The 19,760-nt window shown below is 40.5% G+C and overlaps 1 protein-coding gene across 1 annotated transcript in view; it reads left to right on the top strand.

The window, feature by feature from the left end:
- The window catches only part of Sorcs3 (sortilin related VPS10 domain containing receptor 3), a 648,362-nt gene that overhangs the window by 553,866 nt on the left and 74,736 nt on the right, over positions 1 to 19,760 (top strand). Inside the window, exons 12-14 of the mRNA XM_075974355.1 lie at positions 1,106 to 1,182; positions 4,005 to 4,096; positions 14,834 to 14,941. Of these exons, the coding sequence (XP_075830470.1) occupies positions 1,106 to 1,182; positions 4,005 to 4,096; positions 14,834 to 14,941 (277 nt within the window). The remainder of the gene's footprint in view (positions 1 to 1,105; positions 1,183 to 4,004; positions 4,097 to 14,833; positions 14,942 to 19,760) is intronic.

Genomic DNA, 19,760 nt, shown 5'->3' on the forward strand with positions numbered 1-19,760 from the left:
GCAGTCATTCCACAATTATAGAGTATTGTGTGGAGCATTGGTGTAGCATCTATGAGGAGACTATCCGTTAGTAAAGCTAGGGAAATAAAAGCAAAGGAATGGTATCTTTCTATTTTTTATATCTGTTTATTTTGTATATCTGTGTTTGCACTCAAGTCACAAGTGTGTGTGTGTGTGTGTGTGTGTGTGTGTGTGTGGTGGTGGTCAGAAAACAATTTGAGGAAGTTCCTTCTCCTTCCGTCAGTAGATCTTGGGGATCCAATTTAGTGTTTAAGGCTTGGCAGTGAGTTATTTAATTAACCATTTGGATCATCTCTTTTGTCCCAACTATCTTCTTTTCTTATATAATTTTACTTCTTTTTGAAGGTTATAAACTTTATTATGCCAATTTTAAACATGTCTATGTCATATTTTGCTTACTTTTCCTCCCCATTACCCTCTCTCATCACCATCATCCCCTTCATGAAGCCCTTCTTCCCAATGAGCCCCCTCATATTTAAACATCCTTCTTATTGTTTGAGGATTTCATAACTATATAATATCGCTTAATCAAATCTATACTCCCCTCTTCCCATTCCTTCTTTATATCCCTGCCACTTTCCTCTCCCAACTTCCTGTACCTTCCTTCCCTTTTTTAACCCACTGCATACCAGTACTTTCAAGGCAATCTGTGAAGAGATAAGTCACACACACACACACACACACACCCCACTTGCTCTCCTTAGGCTAATGTTATACTTGAGCAGGGGATCTCTGTTGCCATCCTCTATACTTATGCACACTCTCCTGCTCTTGCCTTCTTCGCTGCATTCCAGTCTGGAGCTATCGGACAAAGCATGGGGAGTGAGAGTGAGTGAGTTCATCAATATTCAGTCCCTGGGCCCAACAGCTAAAGACGCAGTTGTGTCCTACTGTTTACTTACTTTTCTCATGATGAGTTTTCTTCCCCTGTTGGGTTTTTATTTTTAGGTGACCTCAAGAAAGAGTGTATACAAAAAAAAAAAACTGTGAGCATCTTTTGGGGAACCTTTACTCCTCCTCCAACCATGAACACACTTAAAATGTAAACCGCCTCACAGTTCCAAACAATCTGCTTATGTTTCAGGTAACATTGGCTCAGAACTCTCCTATACAGACATTGGTGTGTTCATCTCCTCTGATGGGGGCAACACATGGAGACAGGTAAGTGTGACAATTCAGGGGAAAGGGGAGACATTCAGAGTAAACTCTGCTAACATCTTCCATTCCTGTTGATTCTTAGACTCCTTATGACTTTGTAGTCAATAAATATTTGACTAGCTCTCCAGTACTGGGTCTAGCAGGCAGTCTCTAGGGGTAATGGTGGGTGAGAAGATACCCGGGCCTGCAAGAGGAAACCCTATACTTGCTCTGAATGGTATGGCATCTCTTCAGCAGTATATATGTAACAGGCTTTGGATGCTCAATGTTGTTCTGGTTCCTAGGAATACATTGATGAAGCTGTTTCTGTCGTTAGGGTGCCAAGGAATCTTGGCAAGCAATCCTCCCTCATCAGCGTTCTCGATCTGCTTCTTTATCTAAAAGGGAAAAGATTAGAATGTTGAAACCAGAAGAAGCATGGAAGTCAATGATAATTTGAGAATTGAATAGACCCAGCCATCAGTAAACATGAGACAGCTTAATACATATATGTCTAAAAGAAAAATCGATTCAGTGTTGCAGGCAATAGTTCTTGGAGTGGTAATAGCAATGTCCCACACAGCCATTGTGTATTTGATGTATGCTGAGTTCGAGCTGAATTTTGTCTTACTGTGTGACTACTATATTAGTCAACACATACATAGTTGATGTCCACAAGCTTTAAAGGGTTCAAAGCTTAAATGAAGAAAATAATTTCACATAAAATGAAATATAGTTTGGGTTGATTTTATTATTTTACTGGTCTTATCAAGGAAAATAAAAGAAGAGTAAAGAGTTGGTTCTAGCCGGGCGGTGGTGGTGCACGCCTTTAATCCCAGCACTTGGGAGGCAGAGGCAAGCGGATCTCTGTGAGTTCGAGACCAGCCTGGTCTACAAGAGCTAGTTCCAGGACTGGCTCCAAAACCACAGAGAAATCCTGTCTCGAAAAACCAAAAAAAAAAAAAAGAGTTGGTTCTACTGGGAAAACTGGAAAGAATGAATAATTAGAGGTGATACTTTACTGTCTTAAAAAGAATAAGATTTCTACTGGGGAAGAAAAAGGAAAGGCTCTGAATGTCTTGATTCAGGTGAATTCACCATTAGCCATTAGCTGTCTTGCCAGTAAAGTTCCAATTTGGATGACCAAATAAAGTCTGGCATCTTCACTACCAGTATTGCTATCTCTGTCCCTACCACCACCACTGAAACAGTTACCAGGTACTTAACAGATGCAACCGCTATTTTAAGTACTACACAGGGGGGCAATGAAGACTATGACAAATCTTGCTCCAAAGGCTATAATCAAGTGACTAGGGAACAGACATATGAATATGTGCCAACTTTCAAAATATAAGATAATTTATTGCAAGGGCCTAAAGAGGTCTGGAGATGGAGAACAAACTCATCCAGTTTAAAGAACAATCATTATCCAGGAACCTAAAGAAAAATATCAGCTGGCCAGGAAACCAATGCTGTGTTCCTTCCATGCACCTTTACCATCCTGCTTTCCCCCCTGTTTCTCTAACTTCCCAAGCTTCTACTTTTCATGCCAATGCCTACCAGGGGAAAGTTGACAGCTGGCTGACAGTATCAAGGAGGAAGTTTGAATACCACTTTCTGCTCCTCCCTGGCTTCAGTCCTGCATCCCCGTTACACGGCTTATCCCAGACCAACTCACTGACCAGAATTGCAGACTCTGCCTCTCCATCATGTTTGGAACATACATGAATTATAACCTTAAGTTATTTGAGTGCTAAGAGTGGCCATTAGTAGGGCAGTTTTCTTTACTGAAAGATAAATGTGAAGAATAAGAAATTGGAGTTTTAGGACTGAGAAGCTTACTTCTTCTCTGTGTTCATTTGAGCATATATGCAGGAGATCACGATATTTCTATTCATTCCCTTTTCCCATCTGCCAACCCCTGCTTACCCTCTCCTAGTAAATTCTCCAGGTCACTATCCTAACCTCTGCACTCGGTCACATGAGCCAACACCAGGGTTAAGTACTTGAAGAATTCTGAATATCTGTTTTCTTCATGAATTCTGAAATTGGGTATCTTTGTTGAATAAATACTATCCCTGCTTCAAGCTAGAACCATAGAACCATACACTTTGATATACATGGAACTAGATTTGAAAACATCTTTGTTGAGACTCTTGTATTTTGCTGGTGCTTAATACATATCTGTGACAGATGGAGATATGACTCATTGAATTAGTGGACCAGCAAATGGATAGCTTAATAAAATTTGGTTAAATACATAGTCCAGGTACTGATTTGTCTTAAGGCTCAAGAAGACTATATTATAATGAATATTTATAAAAGGTAGTTGATGGGCACCAAAAGCTGGGTCTTCTTCCAACCTGTAGAAGATTCTAGGAAGTAGCGACTATGTCCAAATGTTCCATTGTTCTAGGGTCTGGAGAAGTTCTCTTTAGAGTCCTCGACAAATAAACGTTAAAACAGCAGAAAAACAGACATCGGAAAAGTAACTAATAAAGATGCAAGGATAGGAAAATCTCTTTGAAATCACACTCTTTTTTGGGGGGGGGAGGAAGGGTTAGCTAGTTGAGCATGCACCATATCGCCTCACCTTCATGTAGTATATTGATTTGCATGGCTCGTGGGAAAGGTCCTCAGTGTGCCGTTTGAGTGGGATAGGGAGAGCTGTTTGTTCTCTGTGAGTCCAGTTTCTCATCTAGGAAATTCAGATACTTGTCAACTGTCTGCAAGAGCCCCTGGAAACCCTAGAATCTAAACAATACCATGCATATGAAAGACTGCAAACTGTTAAGCACTGCAAATGTGAGGCATTGCTGTGATTGCTGTTATTGTTGTTGTTCCAGATCTTTGATGAAGAGTACAATGTCTGGTTCCTAGACTGGGGTGGCGCCCTCGTGGCCATGAAACACACACCTCTGCCAGTCAGGCACTTGTGGTAAGGACAGCTCCCTATCCTTTTAATGAACAGGTCTTCAGTGGAGAAGGTTGGGGCACGTTCTTCTGAGTGGTTTTGCATTCTCTTCTCCATTTCCTCAGCCATTACTCACCAGCCCACTTTTTGAATATCTTTATATCATCTATCTCATAGGCAGCAAAATATGTAGTCAGGAAAGACAGAAAAGAATAGAAGGATCCACAAGCCAGGCAACCTTGACTTTGAATTCGTATATGAGAGATGGAAATTGCTCTGTAGGGATGGTTAGGTTCACGTTAGCAGATCCTAAGATCAGCTCTAAATAAGTTGTTTATGATTCTATGACAGCCCCATTATATATGACCTATAGGTGTCATGGGTATTCATTCAAAGATCAAGGGAGTAACCTAGGCTGCTAATCCGTATTTGCAGCTATAAGGAACTTGGGAGTAGTTAAAGATATGCTGTAGGCTTAATACTATAAGAGAATCTGGAAAATGAATGAAGATGACCAGGGACTCCATTAGAGTTGATGAAAGAGAAATAGCCAAGAAGGGAGAAACCCCTGAGACTGTGTCTTCATGAATGCTAAAGAGAGATGAGATCAGATCTGTTATGGAGCAAAAGCACAAAGGGACTAAGTGTCTTAGGAGGTCATTGTCAGAGCGCATTTAAAATACAAGTGAAATAAGAACAGTTTGTAACATTTATAAATGAACAAACAAATGAATGATAAACAATGAGATGAAATCGAAACAGTTTATATTGTTCATCTCAGCAAAGCAAATATGTAATGGAGCTCAGAACATGCAGGCTAGTTCCTCCATGAGGACAAGGATCAGAGTAAGAATGTATCTTGAGGGATTTATGTCATGATGTAGGTTCTTGACAAAGGCTAGATATTTCTTGTATGCAAGTACCTCAAAGAGAAAGAATTTCAGGCTTCATGTTCTATTAAATAGTTATTTGTGGCTGGGGCTAGCTAAAGTACAGATGAAAGCATTCACAATGGCAAAAAGCTGGATCTCAGCTTTTCGCAGGCCCTTAATTACCAATAAGACCAACACTTGGAGTGAGAATTTTAGTGGAAGGCTTCTGGTTGTCATCTGAGAGAGAGTTGATATCCTGATGCCATGTCCTATCTTCAGCCACCTTGATAAAGACTTTTCTCGGTTTGTTTGTTTCAAAACTATAGAATTGTCACTTTTAGGTTGAAACATGCTAAAACGTTGTCAGTCTCTTAGAGCCTCATTAGCACAAGGTAAAATAGTTACATTTGCAAACATATTATTTTACAAGAAGGTTATGTAAATAATCTTTAAAGTCATAAGGAGTTTCTTTCAAGAAAATGGCTATACTAGCCTAAGGGAGAACTTGAGAAAATTTTCAATGTAATTATTTATTATCCATTTCCTGTTAAATAATAATCTGGATTTGTTGACAGAATGTTACATTTCAGGCCGTGTCCTAAATTGCTCCACCAAATTATTCAGCTCAATCCTAAATATGTGGATTTTTTAAAAATTACCAATATACTGACTTTAAAACACAGCTATATCAAATACCTTATTCAAAGTATTAGTGCACAGGAGTTAATTGGATGTGCCAATGGAGCTCCTGCATTTTGACTGCTAATGCTTTAGGTACTGTGAGGAGCACAAAGAGGGTGGTTGTAACGTGGTTCCAGACCTATGGCAGATGACAGTCAGTACAAGGATTTTAGATTAACCCAAAGCAGTGTGTGTTAGAAGATGCCGACTGTGTGATGCTGAACAATGGTCTTCCTGCAGCAGGTGGCACGGAGATGATGTTTGGAGGAAGGATGCTACAAGTGGTCTGAGGCACGCTAATGAACGTAAAAAGTCTGACCTGAGGCTAGAATTCAGCAATGTACAGAGTACTCAGAAAACTGTATTAGAGCCAAGGATGGGGGCATGTAAACGGAGACAGGATTAAAAAGAAACTAAATGTCACTTCAAGGTGCTATGGTTGAGCTGGCAGGTGGTCCCTTTCATTTTCAAGGCCTATTTTAGTCTGTGGAAGGAAGAATTGCCTTTTAAGGAGGGAGTGAGACTGTACCAACAAAGAAGAAAGTAAGTCTTAAAACTCACTTATTTTTTAACCAGATGACACATTGTTTCTTGGCTCTGTCATTAGGTTTTTTTTTTTTTTTTTTTGGTTTTTCGAGACAGGGTTTCTCTGTGGTTTTAGAGCCTGTCCTGGAACTAGCTCTTGTAGACCAGGCTGGTCTCGAACTCACAGAGATCCGCCCGCCTCTGCCTCCCGAGTGCTGGGATTAAAGGCGTGCGCCACCACCGCCCGGCTCTGTCATTAGGTTTTAGGAATCATCTTAATCTGAGTTGGTAAATTCCCCATAAACAAATGGTTTAGTTTATTCCTTTCCTTCAAGTCTCCAGAGAAGAAAGTAGCAAGTGTAGCCTGTACCTGACCCTCTCACTCTTCTCTTTATCCTTGACTGTGGGATTAGGTCTGTATGCTTCTTACTGCTTTTGTGAGCTTCCTGCTGAGAACTTTCCTGGTGCTGAGACTAGGAAGAGTTTATTGTTTGCTTTCTCATAAAGGAAAAGAAAATCAGCCTCTATGGGCTGCAAGGGGAGCATGGTACCAAGAGATCTGAGAGGATTTCAACTTGTTTGGTTGTTTTCCCTTAGAAGCCTGTTCTTTTCTAATAAGAGACAGAAAAGCAGTGGATATGGAGAGATGGTTGGTGGTGGGGAGAAACTGGGTGGGGAGCTGAGGGAGGGGAAGCTATAATCAGGATTTATTGTATGAGAAGAGAATCTGTTTTCAATGAAAAACAAAAACAAAACCAGAAATTTAGCCTTCCTTGCATTTGACTATGCAATCTGAGCTGTCAAGGTTTCAGTCTAGAGACAGACACACTTACTCTCAAAGGAACAACTTGTCTTGGCAGTCTTGAAGGAAAATGCCCAAGTTAGAAAAAAAAATTGCTGTGAATCCACTTTAGGATCTGTAGTCAAGAACAACTATCATCACTCAAAATCTTCAATGAAAATTTGAGGTTATCAAGTTGAATGTAGCACGAATAGTAGCATTATACTTCAAGTGTGGAAAACCAAATGTATTCACCATAAATTAATGGTAGAAGTCTACTGTGGAGGATATGCTAATAACCCTGAATTTGTCAATATCTAGTATGAAATAAATCAAGCACCATGCACATTCCATAAATACCACATGCCAAATTCATTTTTAAAAATAAAATATGTGAAAATTTGTAGAGCCTACAAAATAATTATATTCTTACTGAATTTCTTCTTGTAAAATGATACTGATTGTTTTTCTCTTCTAACTTAAAAACATTAAATATTATTTTTAAACTAAGCATTGAAGATGGTATTGTCTTCATTTAAAGGATGTTGATAAGAATGTTTCCTGAACTTAGACAGGGATGAAGATTTCTGTTTACGCCTGTCCATCAATATAATTCTCAGGAGAAAAGGAATAATTTGCACTTGCAAGTGGATAAATGTCAGCTATTGAAATTGCTGAGAAATTACTACAGCAAATAATGAATTCATTCAGAAATTGTCCTTTGTGTGTTTTCTTGAAGGCTATGGGAGTGTTTTGTAATGACTTGACCATGTCATTATCATCAATGTTTTCTTATAAAACGGTTGACTAATTTTTGCCTCTTTCAAGCTTTTGAAACTCAAATACAGTTCCTTCTTTACTAGTAGACTCTAATTCAGCTGCAAACTCCAAGGCTAAAAGAAATGGCATATTTTAAGAAGAAGAAAGATTAAGTAGTTGCTTCATTATCATTTTTTTCTTATGGATCTCAGACTAACATTATTTTCCATACAGATGTATGTGTGCATACATGCACAAATGAAAAGCGTTAGCTTACACATTACCCAAGGATGTAGAGGTTCTCAGACTTAAGTAATAGCTACATTGCTTTGCAGAGAAAATGGGAGTCATAATTGAAAAACTGGGGAAACTATAGTTAGGCTAACAAGGCATGCTGTTTCCTACAAATGGAAAGGTTAGGTAGCTGGATGAGCATGAAGACAAACAGTATAGAGATTGACCCATCCATCTGTGACCATGTTGCTTTGGATGAACAGAGATCAGAGCCTAAGTGCTATTTTAGGTAAGCTCTCCATCAAGTATTGCCGCTGTGCCTTAGAAATACTAGAGGGAACTGAGCAACAGAGTCCCACTGAATGCAGTTTTCCAGAGAAAGCTCACAAGGGACAGGGTGTCTGAGTGACAGGTGGGCTGAGGTGCAATGATTTGCTGAGCCCTGACAGACTGTCCTGTTTCCCTTTGATGTTCTTGGAACGAAAAAGGGAACATCACCTTTTCTGTGTTCTTTTGTTCATCTATACATGACTTGGATATCAGTCTCTTGTTTGTTCAGAGAAACATTTCATGAGAACAATAGTTGTAACCTGTGCACACCTCTGAAAGGAGCATTGCACTTGTTGCTTGGAAGAACTTCCTGGTGGCCAGCACAGCACCTCCCGCATCTGCAGTGGAAGGCAAGGAAAGAACACTGATTCTCATCGACGATTCTGCTTCTAATCCTGAGCTGGTCTTGCAGGAAGAACTTTAGTTATTTTTGGAAAATTCTATTCTTCCTCTCATGTCAGAGACACACAAACTAGGAAAGGATCCCGGAGGTTGTATAGTCTAGCATAATATCTGTTCTAGCAGATCATTTTGTGACACCTTAAGAGATGCAACATGCCAGGATAATAAAAAAGTGGAAACCACTTAGTGAATACTCAATATACAGTTCTTATCTTCTACCGTGGCTTTAGTTGTTAGGAGAAAAATATTCTTAACACTGAGCAACAATGAACTGACTTAGGATTTTTGCACATTGAATTCAGGTACATGCAATTTTAGGATTGTATAATTGGAAGGACATCCAGCTATTTTTTTTATCTAGCCATTCTAGGTTTCCATGAATATCTAAATCTGCAACTCAAGAAAATATTTCCAGTTTGTTCATTTGCCCCACACATATTCATCAATTGCTTGTTATATACATCCAGCAGAACCACAGGAACAGGGACACACTGTGGAAAAGAGCAGTGTGCATGAGAGCTCACACTCTGAGTGTGACCAGTAGATGCTTCTTTTCAGTAGCATCAGTGGGACAGAAAAGTGTGTCCCTATTTCTCTCTGCAGTTTTAAAAACTAATGCATCCATGCAGCTAACTACATGCTCTCCAAATCCATTCATAGACATTATCTTGGTTTTTTTGTTTTGTTTTGTTTTGTAGTGAATAGTCAAGATATTCTTTCTAATATATGGAAACCTCCTTACTAAAAGAATAAGTTGAAACAAAATGATAATTAATTCAGTCTCTGTTCTTTTTTCTTTTCTTACCCGTGCTGTCTAAAATTTATGTAATCTGTTTCCAGGCCAGTTTGTCTTTCACCTTAAATCACACTAATTGGCAGGTCTTTAAAATAAAAGGAACTGGGATTGGAATTGAGCATTGTGTTTAAGATACGGCAGAGGGATTGTTTCCTTCATCGTGTGTGCAGCCTAGAGGCACGTTTTAGGCTTTGTGGTTTGACCAGCTTTTGAAGTTTTACAATTCAGAGAATACTTAACTTGTGATTGACAAGGGATGCAGTCCTTTTTGTCTGAACTTATTATCTCACTGGTTAATCTTACCCTTTCTTCCAGTGCACCACTTTTTTCTTTTCCACATCCTAACTACTTTTCTTAAATATTCTATTATTTCATTTTATATATGGATATTTTGCCTGCATATATGTCTACATTTCATATGTGTGCCTTGTGCCCAAGGAATCTAGAAAAAGCAGAAGATCTTTTGAAGCTGGATTTACAGATGGTTGTGAGCTCCCTTTGGGCACTGGGAATTGAAATGTCTTATGGAAGAGTAGTCAATGGTCTTAAGTACATCTCTCCAGTCTCTAAATACTCTACTTTTAAATTGACCCACCTTGTAAATCATGGCCCTGCTCAGAAAGCCAGATCCATCTATCCAAAGTTCTTTTTGATGATGACACAACATGGAAGACTCGAAAGCATCTAGACGTGGACCAGAACTGAAAATGGCAAACTAAATCCCCGTGTCTTCTGCACCCTCCACTTCTCTTCTTTGATTGTTGAAATACCATCAACAATATCTTCCATATCTTATTAATTATGTTCATTCAGACTGTATTTATCTCATCACCAAATGTATTGACGTCACCTCTGAAAATATCTAGAACCTTTTTTTTTTTTCTGTGTCTGTTCTCCATAGTAACCTTTAGTAACCATTTCTTATGCTGTCTTGCATTCTTCTCATTCTGTCCACTTAGGGTTCTGACAATCTATTCACCACACAGATATAAAATTTGCCTTTTAAAGTTTGGATCCCGTCATATCTTTCCTATACCATCTGAAGACAAAGTCCTCTGTGACTGAATTCTGCTCTGTCTACCAACTCTACTTCTCCTTTCCATTCTGCTCTAACTATTGATCATCTTTCTGTTCATAGGTCAGGTCCACTTCACAGTAGATATTTCCTCTGTCATAGCCCTCCCCTCCGTGTCTGCATATCTTCTTCTTTATTGTCATTTCAGATCTCCACTGATACCACTGCCTAGGGCTAGTGCTTTTAGTTACTAACGAATCACTCTGCATTATCAGGACTCTTTTCTAACCCTTGTTTTTGTGTCGGTTCACTGGCACATTGTTTGTCTCCTCAAATTAACTACAATTTCCACTGGTGGCGGAGCCTTTCCTTTCCTCTCTTCTCTGGAGATACTGCTGTGGTTTTATGACTGATAATACAGTCCGGTGGTGGCCATTCTCTTACTCTCATCCCTAGAGATACTGCTGTAGTGTTAAGACTGATAATACAGTCTGGTGGTGGCCTTTCCCTTACTCTCTTCTCTGGAGATACTGCTGTGGTGTTATGACTGAGGACACAGCTTGGTGGTAGCCATTCCCTTACTCTCATCCCTAGAGATACTGCTGTGGTGTTATGACTGAGGACACAGTCTGGTGGTGGCCTTTCCCTTACTCTCTTCTCTGGAGATACTGCTGAGGTGTTATGACTGAGGACACAGCCTGGTGGTAGGCCCCATTCCCTTACTCTATCTCTGGAGATACTGCTGAGGTGTTATGACTGAGGACACAGTCTGGTGGTAGCCATTCCCTTACTCTCATCCCTAGAGATACTGCTGAGGTGTTATGACTGAGGACACAGTCTGGTGGTGGCCTTTCCCTTACTCTCTTCTCTGGAGATACTGCTGTGGTGTTATGACTGAGGACACAGCTTGGTGGTAGCCATTCCCTTACTCTCTTCTCTGGAGATACTGCTGTGCTGTTATGACTGAGGACACAGTCTGGTGGTGGCCTTTCCCTTACTCTCTTCTCTGGAGATACTGCTGTGCTGTTATGACTGAGGACACAGTCTGGTGGTGGCCATTCCCTTATTCTCTTCTCTGGAGATACTGCTGTGCTGTTATGACTGAGGACACAGTCTGGTGGTGGCCTTTCCCTTACTCTCTTCTCTGGAGATACTGCTGTGCTGTTATGACTGAGGACACAGTCTGGTGGTGGCCATTCCCTTATTCTCTTCTCTGGAGATACTGCTGTGCTGTTATGACTGAGGACACAGTCTGGTGGTAGCCATTCCCTTATTCTCTTCTCTGGAGATAATGCTGTGGTGTTATGACTGAGGACACAGTCTGGTGGTAGCCATTCCCTTACTCTCTTCTCTGGAGATAATGCTGTGCTGTTATGACTGAGGACACAGTCTGGTGGTAGCCATTCCCTTACTCTCTTCTCTGGAGATACTGCTGTGGTGTTATGACTGAGGACACAGTCTGGTGGTAGGCGCATTCCCTTATTCTCTTCTCTGGAGATACTGCTGAGGTGTTATGACTGAGGACACAGTCTGGTGGTAGCCATTCCCTTACTCTCTTCTCTGGAGATACTGCTGAGGTGTTATGTCTGAGGACACAGTCTGGTGGTAGCCTTTCCCTTATTCACTTCTCTGGAGATAATGCTGTGCTGTTATGACTGAGGACACAGTTAGCTCAGGCACATGAGAAACATGAGCTATTTTATCTGGGAACTCGTTTCGTTTTCTCTCTGTTTTCTGCATTGCCATTATTTAGAGGTCATTCAGAATTTTACTTTCTCCTTGAATATTGACAACCTTACTGGTTTCAATTTCATCTATAGACTTACTATAGGATTCCCTATTTCCTTGGCATGCGGACATTAATGAGCTATTGATAGGAGGAAGCAAATGAGACGCCCTTAGGGCTGACATTCAGAGCAGTTATCTCTGAGTATTTACAAAGTCCCAACCATCTCTGATTCACAGTCCAGGCCTTACATTCTTATAGCAAAGATATTAAGATTTTTATTGTGTTTCCTAAAGTTTCTTTTAGGACTTAGATTTTGTTAGATCTGTTTCTGCGTGAAACACCCGCGTGTTAGAAAACACTCTTCTCTGGAAATACCCACACGGCAGAATTGTGGCCTTCCAAGAAACCCCTCAGTCATAAATGAGTGTCACTGGACTCCATTCTCACTGTGCCTCTGGAAACAGTGCTCATGCTTCCATTCTGGCATCCTTGCACCCACGTGCCTAGGCTGCCTGTCGTTTCTGGGCTTGTCTTTAGGTGTGTGCTGCTACGCCATCCTTTCCTCTACCTGTGAGACATCCTCCCATGGAGATTACTCCCTACAGCAGGCCTCTAGTCTTCTATGTTTTCTTTCTCTACTAGCACTTAGCTTTGTCTGGAAGCTTCCATCTTGATTCTGAGAAGTATGATGTGACCTCATCATCTGCCTCATGGTGTCTTCCCTGTATGAAGTAAAAAATAGCTGCCCCTATGCCCTGCTGGTGGATACATGAAAAGAGGGCACCTCTCATCTCGAGATACCTGTGGCATCCACTGAAGCCTGCTCTGTATATGCTGCTAACTAATCTTTATCAGTGAGGAAATTCTTGGTGAAGCAAGGAGAGAGGGCTTGAGCTCATGTTGGCATTATTCTGTGGAAACAGCAACTGATTGATTTAGAGTCATATCAACAAACAGGCTTGAAAAGGAGAAATTATAAAGCCTAAGATATTTTTCCTTAACCCCTGAACATACCAGAGAGAGAGACAACTAGTTAGTGGCTATGGGAATTTCTAAAACTACCTTTATTATTGTAGGAAATTCTGAGCTACAAAAGCAAGCAATCTGGACTCATGCTATTTTCACAGTGGTTCAGGTCTCCACACCTTCCTCTGCACTAACTTAGCTTTCAACTTAATCTTTAAAAAGGCTGAATTAACTGACCCCTTAAAGTTCAAGATGATAATTTAGGAATTCACAGAAGCTTCTTAACAGTGTGATCTCTTTTCTTTTATCATATACCATCAACGTAAACATTGTTGTCAGACTGACTGCCCTGGATAGGTTAGAACATTGTTCCCAGCACTATGTTTAATCTGTGTATTTGGAAAAAAATAAGATAAGAACACAGAGGGGAGTAACAGTAGAATAGATTAAAAAGTAAATACAGACAGGATGGAGTGACTTTCTGTTCATGGAGAAGGTGATTCCTAGAACCAGTGTATGGAAGTCAATTAAAATCATACTGCAGAAATTGAGTGGGAGCTCTGAAAGAGGGCCTTTTACATCCCTTTCTTCCTCTATGCATCGGCCAGTCTAGCGCTTCCGTAGCCCTGGTAAGTATCAGGGCGATGAAGATGAATGGAAGAGTCCTTGTCCTCAAAATGATCACAGTTCGTAAGAGTCAGAGACATTTTCTGAAATGATGTATAACAGAAAGAAAGAAGCATATCACAAAGATTCATATGTGAGGTGTCAAGGGGTCATTCAAAGAATAAAATGGTCATGTTTCCTAACCTCTGAGAGGTTAACATCCTGAATATAGGAGAAGGACCATACGTAGGAGGGGCTCAAAGTCTTAAATTATGTATGTAGAGAAGATTTAGAAACCCGACAGGACAAGAAAGATCCTTGAGGATGAAGAAGCCAAGGACACATCTTTGGGCTGTGTCCTCTGCTTAAATCGAGGTGTAGAGAGGTCCTTGATATTATCCACAAGGAGAGGGAAGCAAGCATGTGGAATCACTAGCAGCATCCTTTAAGGAGGTGTGTGCTTGGCATCCACAGAGGACCAGGCTTGTCTTTTATCCTTGGACAAACGATGGAACAGGACATCTTCTCATAGTAGTTCAGACACACACTAGCCATGCCTACAAGCCTTTTAAGTTGACATTGGAAGGTGGAATAGTCTCAACATCCATTCCAAGAAAATAGGAAATTGCTTTTCTTGAAGTTTGATTTGAAAGACACACATACACCCTTCCTATAGGGCACACCCACACTCCTCAATTTATCTGTGTCAGAAACTCCAAGGGCTGAATTGATTGTCCTGTAAATTGAACCTTAGTATTTGAAATGCGACACTCTCTTCTGAGACCTTTTGTGCACACACACATACGTGTGTGTGTGTGTGTGTGTGTGTGTGTGTGTGTATTTCTTCAAGTCTAATGTGCTGAAATATTTCTATAGGCTTGGATCCCTTCTGCCTGTTCTGGTAAAAGCAATTTTGATCAAATCTTATAATATAGGGAGATGTTGTTGATTAAGTATTGTTAATCCGCATTGCCAGATAGGAAACTTTAATAACGTAAAATAAGATGGTCAAAGACTGCAACTTTATTTTCAACTGTGTCTTCCATGTATTTGTTTCTGCCTCAGGGTGAGTTTTGATGAGGGCCACTCCTGGAGCAGATACGGTTTCACATTGCTGCCTCTCTTTGTGGATGGGGCATTGGTGGAGGCAGGAGTCGAGACCCACATCATGACGTGAGTACATTTTACTGTGGCAGAGAAGAGACTGAAGACCTCAGTTCTTCATCTGCAGGCTCAGGATTTCCCTGGGGGAATATAATAAGAAATCATTCTTCTCAGGGCCAGAGTTCCCTCATCTATAAAATGGAAATTGTTTCTATTTGCACTCAACAACCTACATAGCCACCGATAGGTCACAGATGCTAATTGACCCGGGAAATTTCTAACAGAATTTAAAGACAAGGAAGCTTTCCCCATACCTCAAACTCAACAACATAGAAAGTTAAGTCTGTAATGTATTTGAGAGATTTGGCATTCACATGTGAGTGTCTGCTCAGTGTCCATCTTGAACTCAGCCTAACACTCTGGTCAGAATTGAAAGACCAGGTGCCAACTGCTATACAAAATGGCTACACCTCAGCCAAGGTAGGAAGTAGAACACATCCATGGCTGATAGCTTTAAGTAGGACTTGTGTTACAATACAACTTTTCTGGAGACACAGGGAAAAAAAAACTTTGATAGTACCTACTGTGTGCCAGATAGTATACAAATGGACAATTCAGAAAAAAAAATCCTACTTTATCCTATTACTTAAACAAAATGAACAAATATTCTGCTTTGGAACCCAGAATACTGTGTTAGGCATTCACATTTTTGTCAGGAGTTCCAAGAATGAATAAAATACTAAGGCCACTTCTATCCTTTACTTCAAACACTTGTTTGAAGATTTAGGTCCATGAGCTGACTTTCCCAAATTATTGCCCATCCTTTACTGACTCCGTAGGAATAAAACAGAGCTTCTGTCTCTGTAGGACCTTCCCTAATGTGACTCATTGCAAAGCTTGGGCCCTGGTTGTAAGTTCTACAGGGCATAAGCACCTGGATTCAAGAGGCTGGTTCAGCTGCCTCCTAACTGCATTCAAGCCAGAGTTCATTGTTTTTCTAATTCAAGTCTGATGCGGCTCTAGAATTTTGACCAGTGGCCCCAAATTCAGCCATTCTTCATTTTTCCTTTTGTCAAGAGACTGGACTTTTTGCTTATCTTTAGCTTATAACCTAAGGAATTTTGTGTGCTCTCTTATGAGACCTATTTGAACTCATAGCATAATTATTTCATATAGGAGATGGGGAGTGAAAAGCACACTTGTCTAATGAAATTAAGATGGGTCTTAGAAGCATTCATCCAAACAAATGACCAATTTTTAGTTCTTGTTTTAAATTTTGTAAAAAGATTTTGCTTATTATTTAAGAACTGCATACTTGAATATGGTGTGTTTTGACCATAGCCACTTCTTGCTACTCTCATCCAATTTTCCAACATTGCCCTACACACATCTCTCCCAACTTCGTGTCTTCTACTTTTTCCTCTTCGTTCTTTAAAATATAATTCACTGTGTCCACTTGGTGCTGCCTATATGTCTGTGGGTATAAGGCCATGCGCTGGTGAACAGGAAACCTACCAGGAGCCATATCTACCAGGAGACACACTACTGAAGAAAACTGACTCTCCCTCTACTCGCAGCTCACCTACTGCCTTGTAGTCCCTTACCTAGTGGTGGGTCTGTGAGTCATGCTGGAATGTCAGCTGGCTTGATCTTGTGCTGGTCTTCATGTAGGCTACCACAGCTGTTGGGAGTTCATGAGTATAATAGCCCTGACATATTTAGAAGACACTAATTCTCAATAGTCTTCCAAGTCCTCTGGCTCTTAACAGTTTTTCTACTCCCCTCTTCTTTGATGTTCCCTGATAATTGTGTGTGTGTGTGTGTGTGTGTGTGTGTGTGAGAGAGAGAGAGAGAGAGAGAGAGAGAGAGAGAGAGAGAGAGAGAGAGAGAGAGAGGAAGGAGGAGAGGTCCCTTTTGGCGATTAGTGTCCCATAGTCCCAAGTTCTCTTCACTTTGAACAGTTGTATTCTCTATGCTAACCTCCATTCACTGCAAAAAGAAGGGTTATCTATGAGTATAAAATTAAATGTTTATAAGGCAGCTGCTACTATGTCAACTTAGCAAATTCATAGTAGTAACTTCTTTGAGGTTTGCCTATGACCTCTCCAGCTAAGAATTCTTGGCTAGGTTCAAAGAACTAGGCATGAGTTCCCTTCTATTTTGTAGACTTTTAATATAATCAGAGAGATATTGGGTAGAGCTAAGATATTTGGTACCACTATTGGACAGATAAGAATATCTTTACAGGCCATTAATTATTATAGTTTACAGAGTTCATAGCTGGATAAGAGTTTTCTACTTTGGAAGCCTGCATAACAGCTTCTGGCACTTTGAATTCTTACCATCAGAAACATCTTCCTTCATAGGAACTTAACTTAATCTCCCCGCCCCCTCCCGTGTGTGTGTGTGTGTGTGTGTGTGTGTGTGTGTGTGTTGTGAAGCTCTCCCATCCTTATGCTCACCTCCTGACTTAGGAGCCAAAGTGTCCCCTGATGACTAGTGGGATGAGGCTCTGTCTGCTTCCAATTCAGACTTGAAAAAAACTTTATACCCAACTGGTTTACTAAAGCTAACTGGTATTTTAATGACACATAATGAAAATAGAATTCAAAATTATATATTCATTTGGAATTGTGAGAATAAGGAGTAGATTTGGGGACAAGGGTTCTTCTCCTAGCCATTGAACCTTACTAATGAAACAGGACACTTGAATTCTGTGAACTCACTGTTAACCTCATTAAGGTGTAATGGTGGCCATGGATAAGAAGGCTACAGTGTGATACTATTGACTTTCCATTTTGATTTGCAGAATCTATCTGTTTAATACTTTATTCATTTAAAAACACTTCATGAGTGCAATACAGATTCTGTTGGATCTTCGAAGATAAAAAGGTGAATGCAATCCTTTCGTTTTTTTTTTAATGCTACCGTAGGATTTATTTTATTTTTTTTTAATTTATTTATTAAGGATTTCTGCCTCCTCCCCGCAACCGCCTCCCATTTCCCTCCCCCTCCCCCGATCAAGCCACCCTCCCTCATCTGCTCGAAGAGCAATCAGGGTTCCCTGACCTGTGGGAAGCCCAAGGACCGCCTACCTCTATCCAGGTCTCCTAAGGTGAGCATCCAAACTGCCTAGGCTCCCCCAAAGCCAGTACGTGCAGTAGGATCAAAAACCCACTGCGATTGTTCCTGAGTTCTCAGTATTCCTCATTGGGTCTGAAAAAGCATGGGATAAATCCGGACTAGCTGAGCAATCCTTTCGTTTTAAGGGAATTTTAGGATACAAGTGTTGGCACACTAGTCGTCAGGGCAGAGGCTACTAGATCAGGACTGGCTTGATTTCCCCAATACCTGTAACTGAAATGAAGCAAGTAAATACGCAGAAGTAGAAAATATCCTGACAGAGGGAAACTAGACCCGGAAAGCAAACAGCACATATATTATGTATTACATGTGGGTTTAGCTTTGGAGGTTTAGATTTGTGTGTAGAACTTGGAGTACCCATAGAAGTTTGGAAAGTAGAAAGATATCATTGAAGGAGGAGAGGAGGAGGAACAGCTAAAGCAGGAAGGAGACAGAGAATACTAGTGTAAAGTGGGGAAGGGGAGTAATTTAAGGGGAAGATTTAAGTGGTAAGAGAGATGAGAAGGTAAATAAGATGGTGTGGGATAAACAATAGTTTATTTGTAAAGGCCACATGGAGTTCTACTGTTTTATAAGCTTTCTAAAAACTAATTACATACTTAAATCTTTGTTTTAGGTAATGATAATGCTCCTCTTAGAAGCCATGGTTTATAAAAAATAAAAAGCCTAGTAGCTGGCATGGGTCACCTCTCTGTGAGTTGTTGGTCATGGAATCCAGAGACTACAAAAATAATACCCCCAGGAATTCTGTCATGCAAAGATTAGGATCTAGCAGTTGGCAATTATGTGCCTGGAGCTTGGGTTGGAAACTAACTAGGTAATCTACTCTCTGAGCAGGGTTGTGTGTGTGGGAACAGCGAAGTGCCAACAGAGTGGCTTGAGGGTACAGCAGGGCAGCTGGTGAATGAGAACCCTATGGGGAATGGTTTCTGATTTTCTCCTGGGAGAAACTGCCCAGTTCTTCGCTGTATATCTGCTTGAGACTATGCATGGGGGAGACAAGACAATGCCCAGCATAGAGATCTGTGATTTCTTGCTTTTATTGTACATTTTTTTCTATTGCCATTTCAAATGTTATTATTTCAACATCTCCCTGGTAACCTTGACAGCAGCCATGTAGTCTAGCCTAATTCACAATGAAATGTGACCATTCTTATTACTTAAGGCTGAGGAGACATGAGGTGATTGACGTGCCCGTGTGCCTACTGCGGTCTCAGGTGGAAGTTCTTGTGATGATGATGTGCCTGTGGATGCTAGAACGTGTGGCCTCCTTGGTCCTCTACTGTTAGGAAAGGTTGTTTGCCGTCTAAGATAACAAACACCTTAAGGGGAACTCTTTTTCTCTTGTCTCAGCTGAAGAATCAGATGGAAAACCTTCTTTCCCACACCCTCACTATTGCACTTTAGTTTCCTTACTAATATGAAAATTTGGGACCAATGGACTGTGATTTAGCTAACCTTTTACAGGGACTGCAGAGAACTAGGCAGTCTCTCTGAAAAAACAAACAAACAAACAAACAAACAAACAAAAACACATCTAGGGCAAGAATAGTAGAATTTCTCCTGAAAAATCTCAGTTTCTTCTAGGAGTAGACAGCAAAGTACCTGGGGAGACTGTAGCCTAATTTTTAAAATCCAGCCATGGTTTGCAGCCAGTTTGCATACACCCTTCCTTTTCTCTAGGCCAGATAATGCCATGAGGTGCTTTCTGGAATGTGATTTCATTGGAATCCCCCAGAATCTT

The sequence above is a fragment of the Microtus pennsylvanicus genome, chromosome 5, assembly GCF_037038515.1.
Source record: "Microtus pennsylvanicus isolate mMicPen1 chromosome 5, mMicPen1.hap1, whole genome shotgun sequence".
In the NCBI taxonomy this organism is placed as follows: domain Eukaryota; kingdom Metazoa; phylum Chordata; class Mammalia; order Rodentia; family Cricetidae; genus Microtus; species Microtus pennsylvanicus.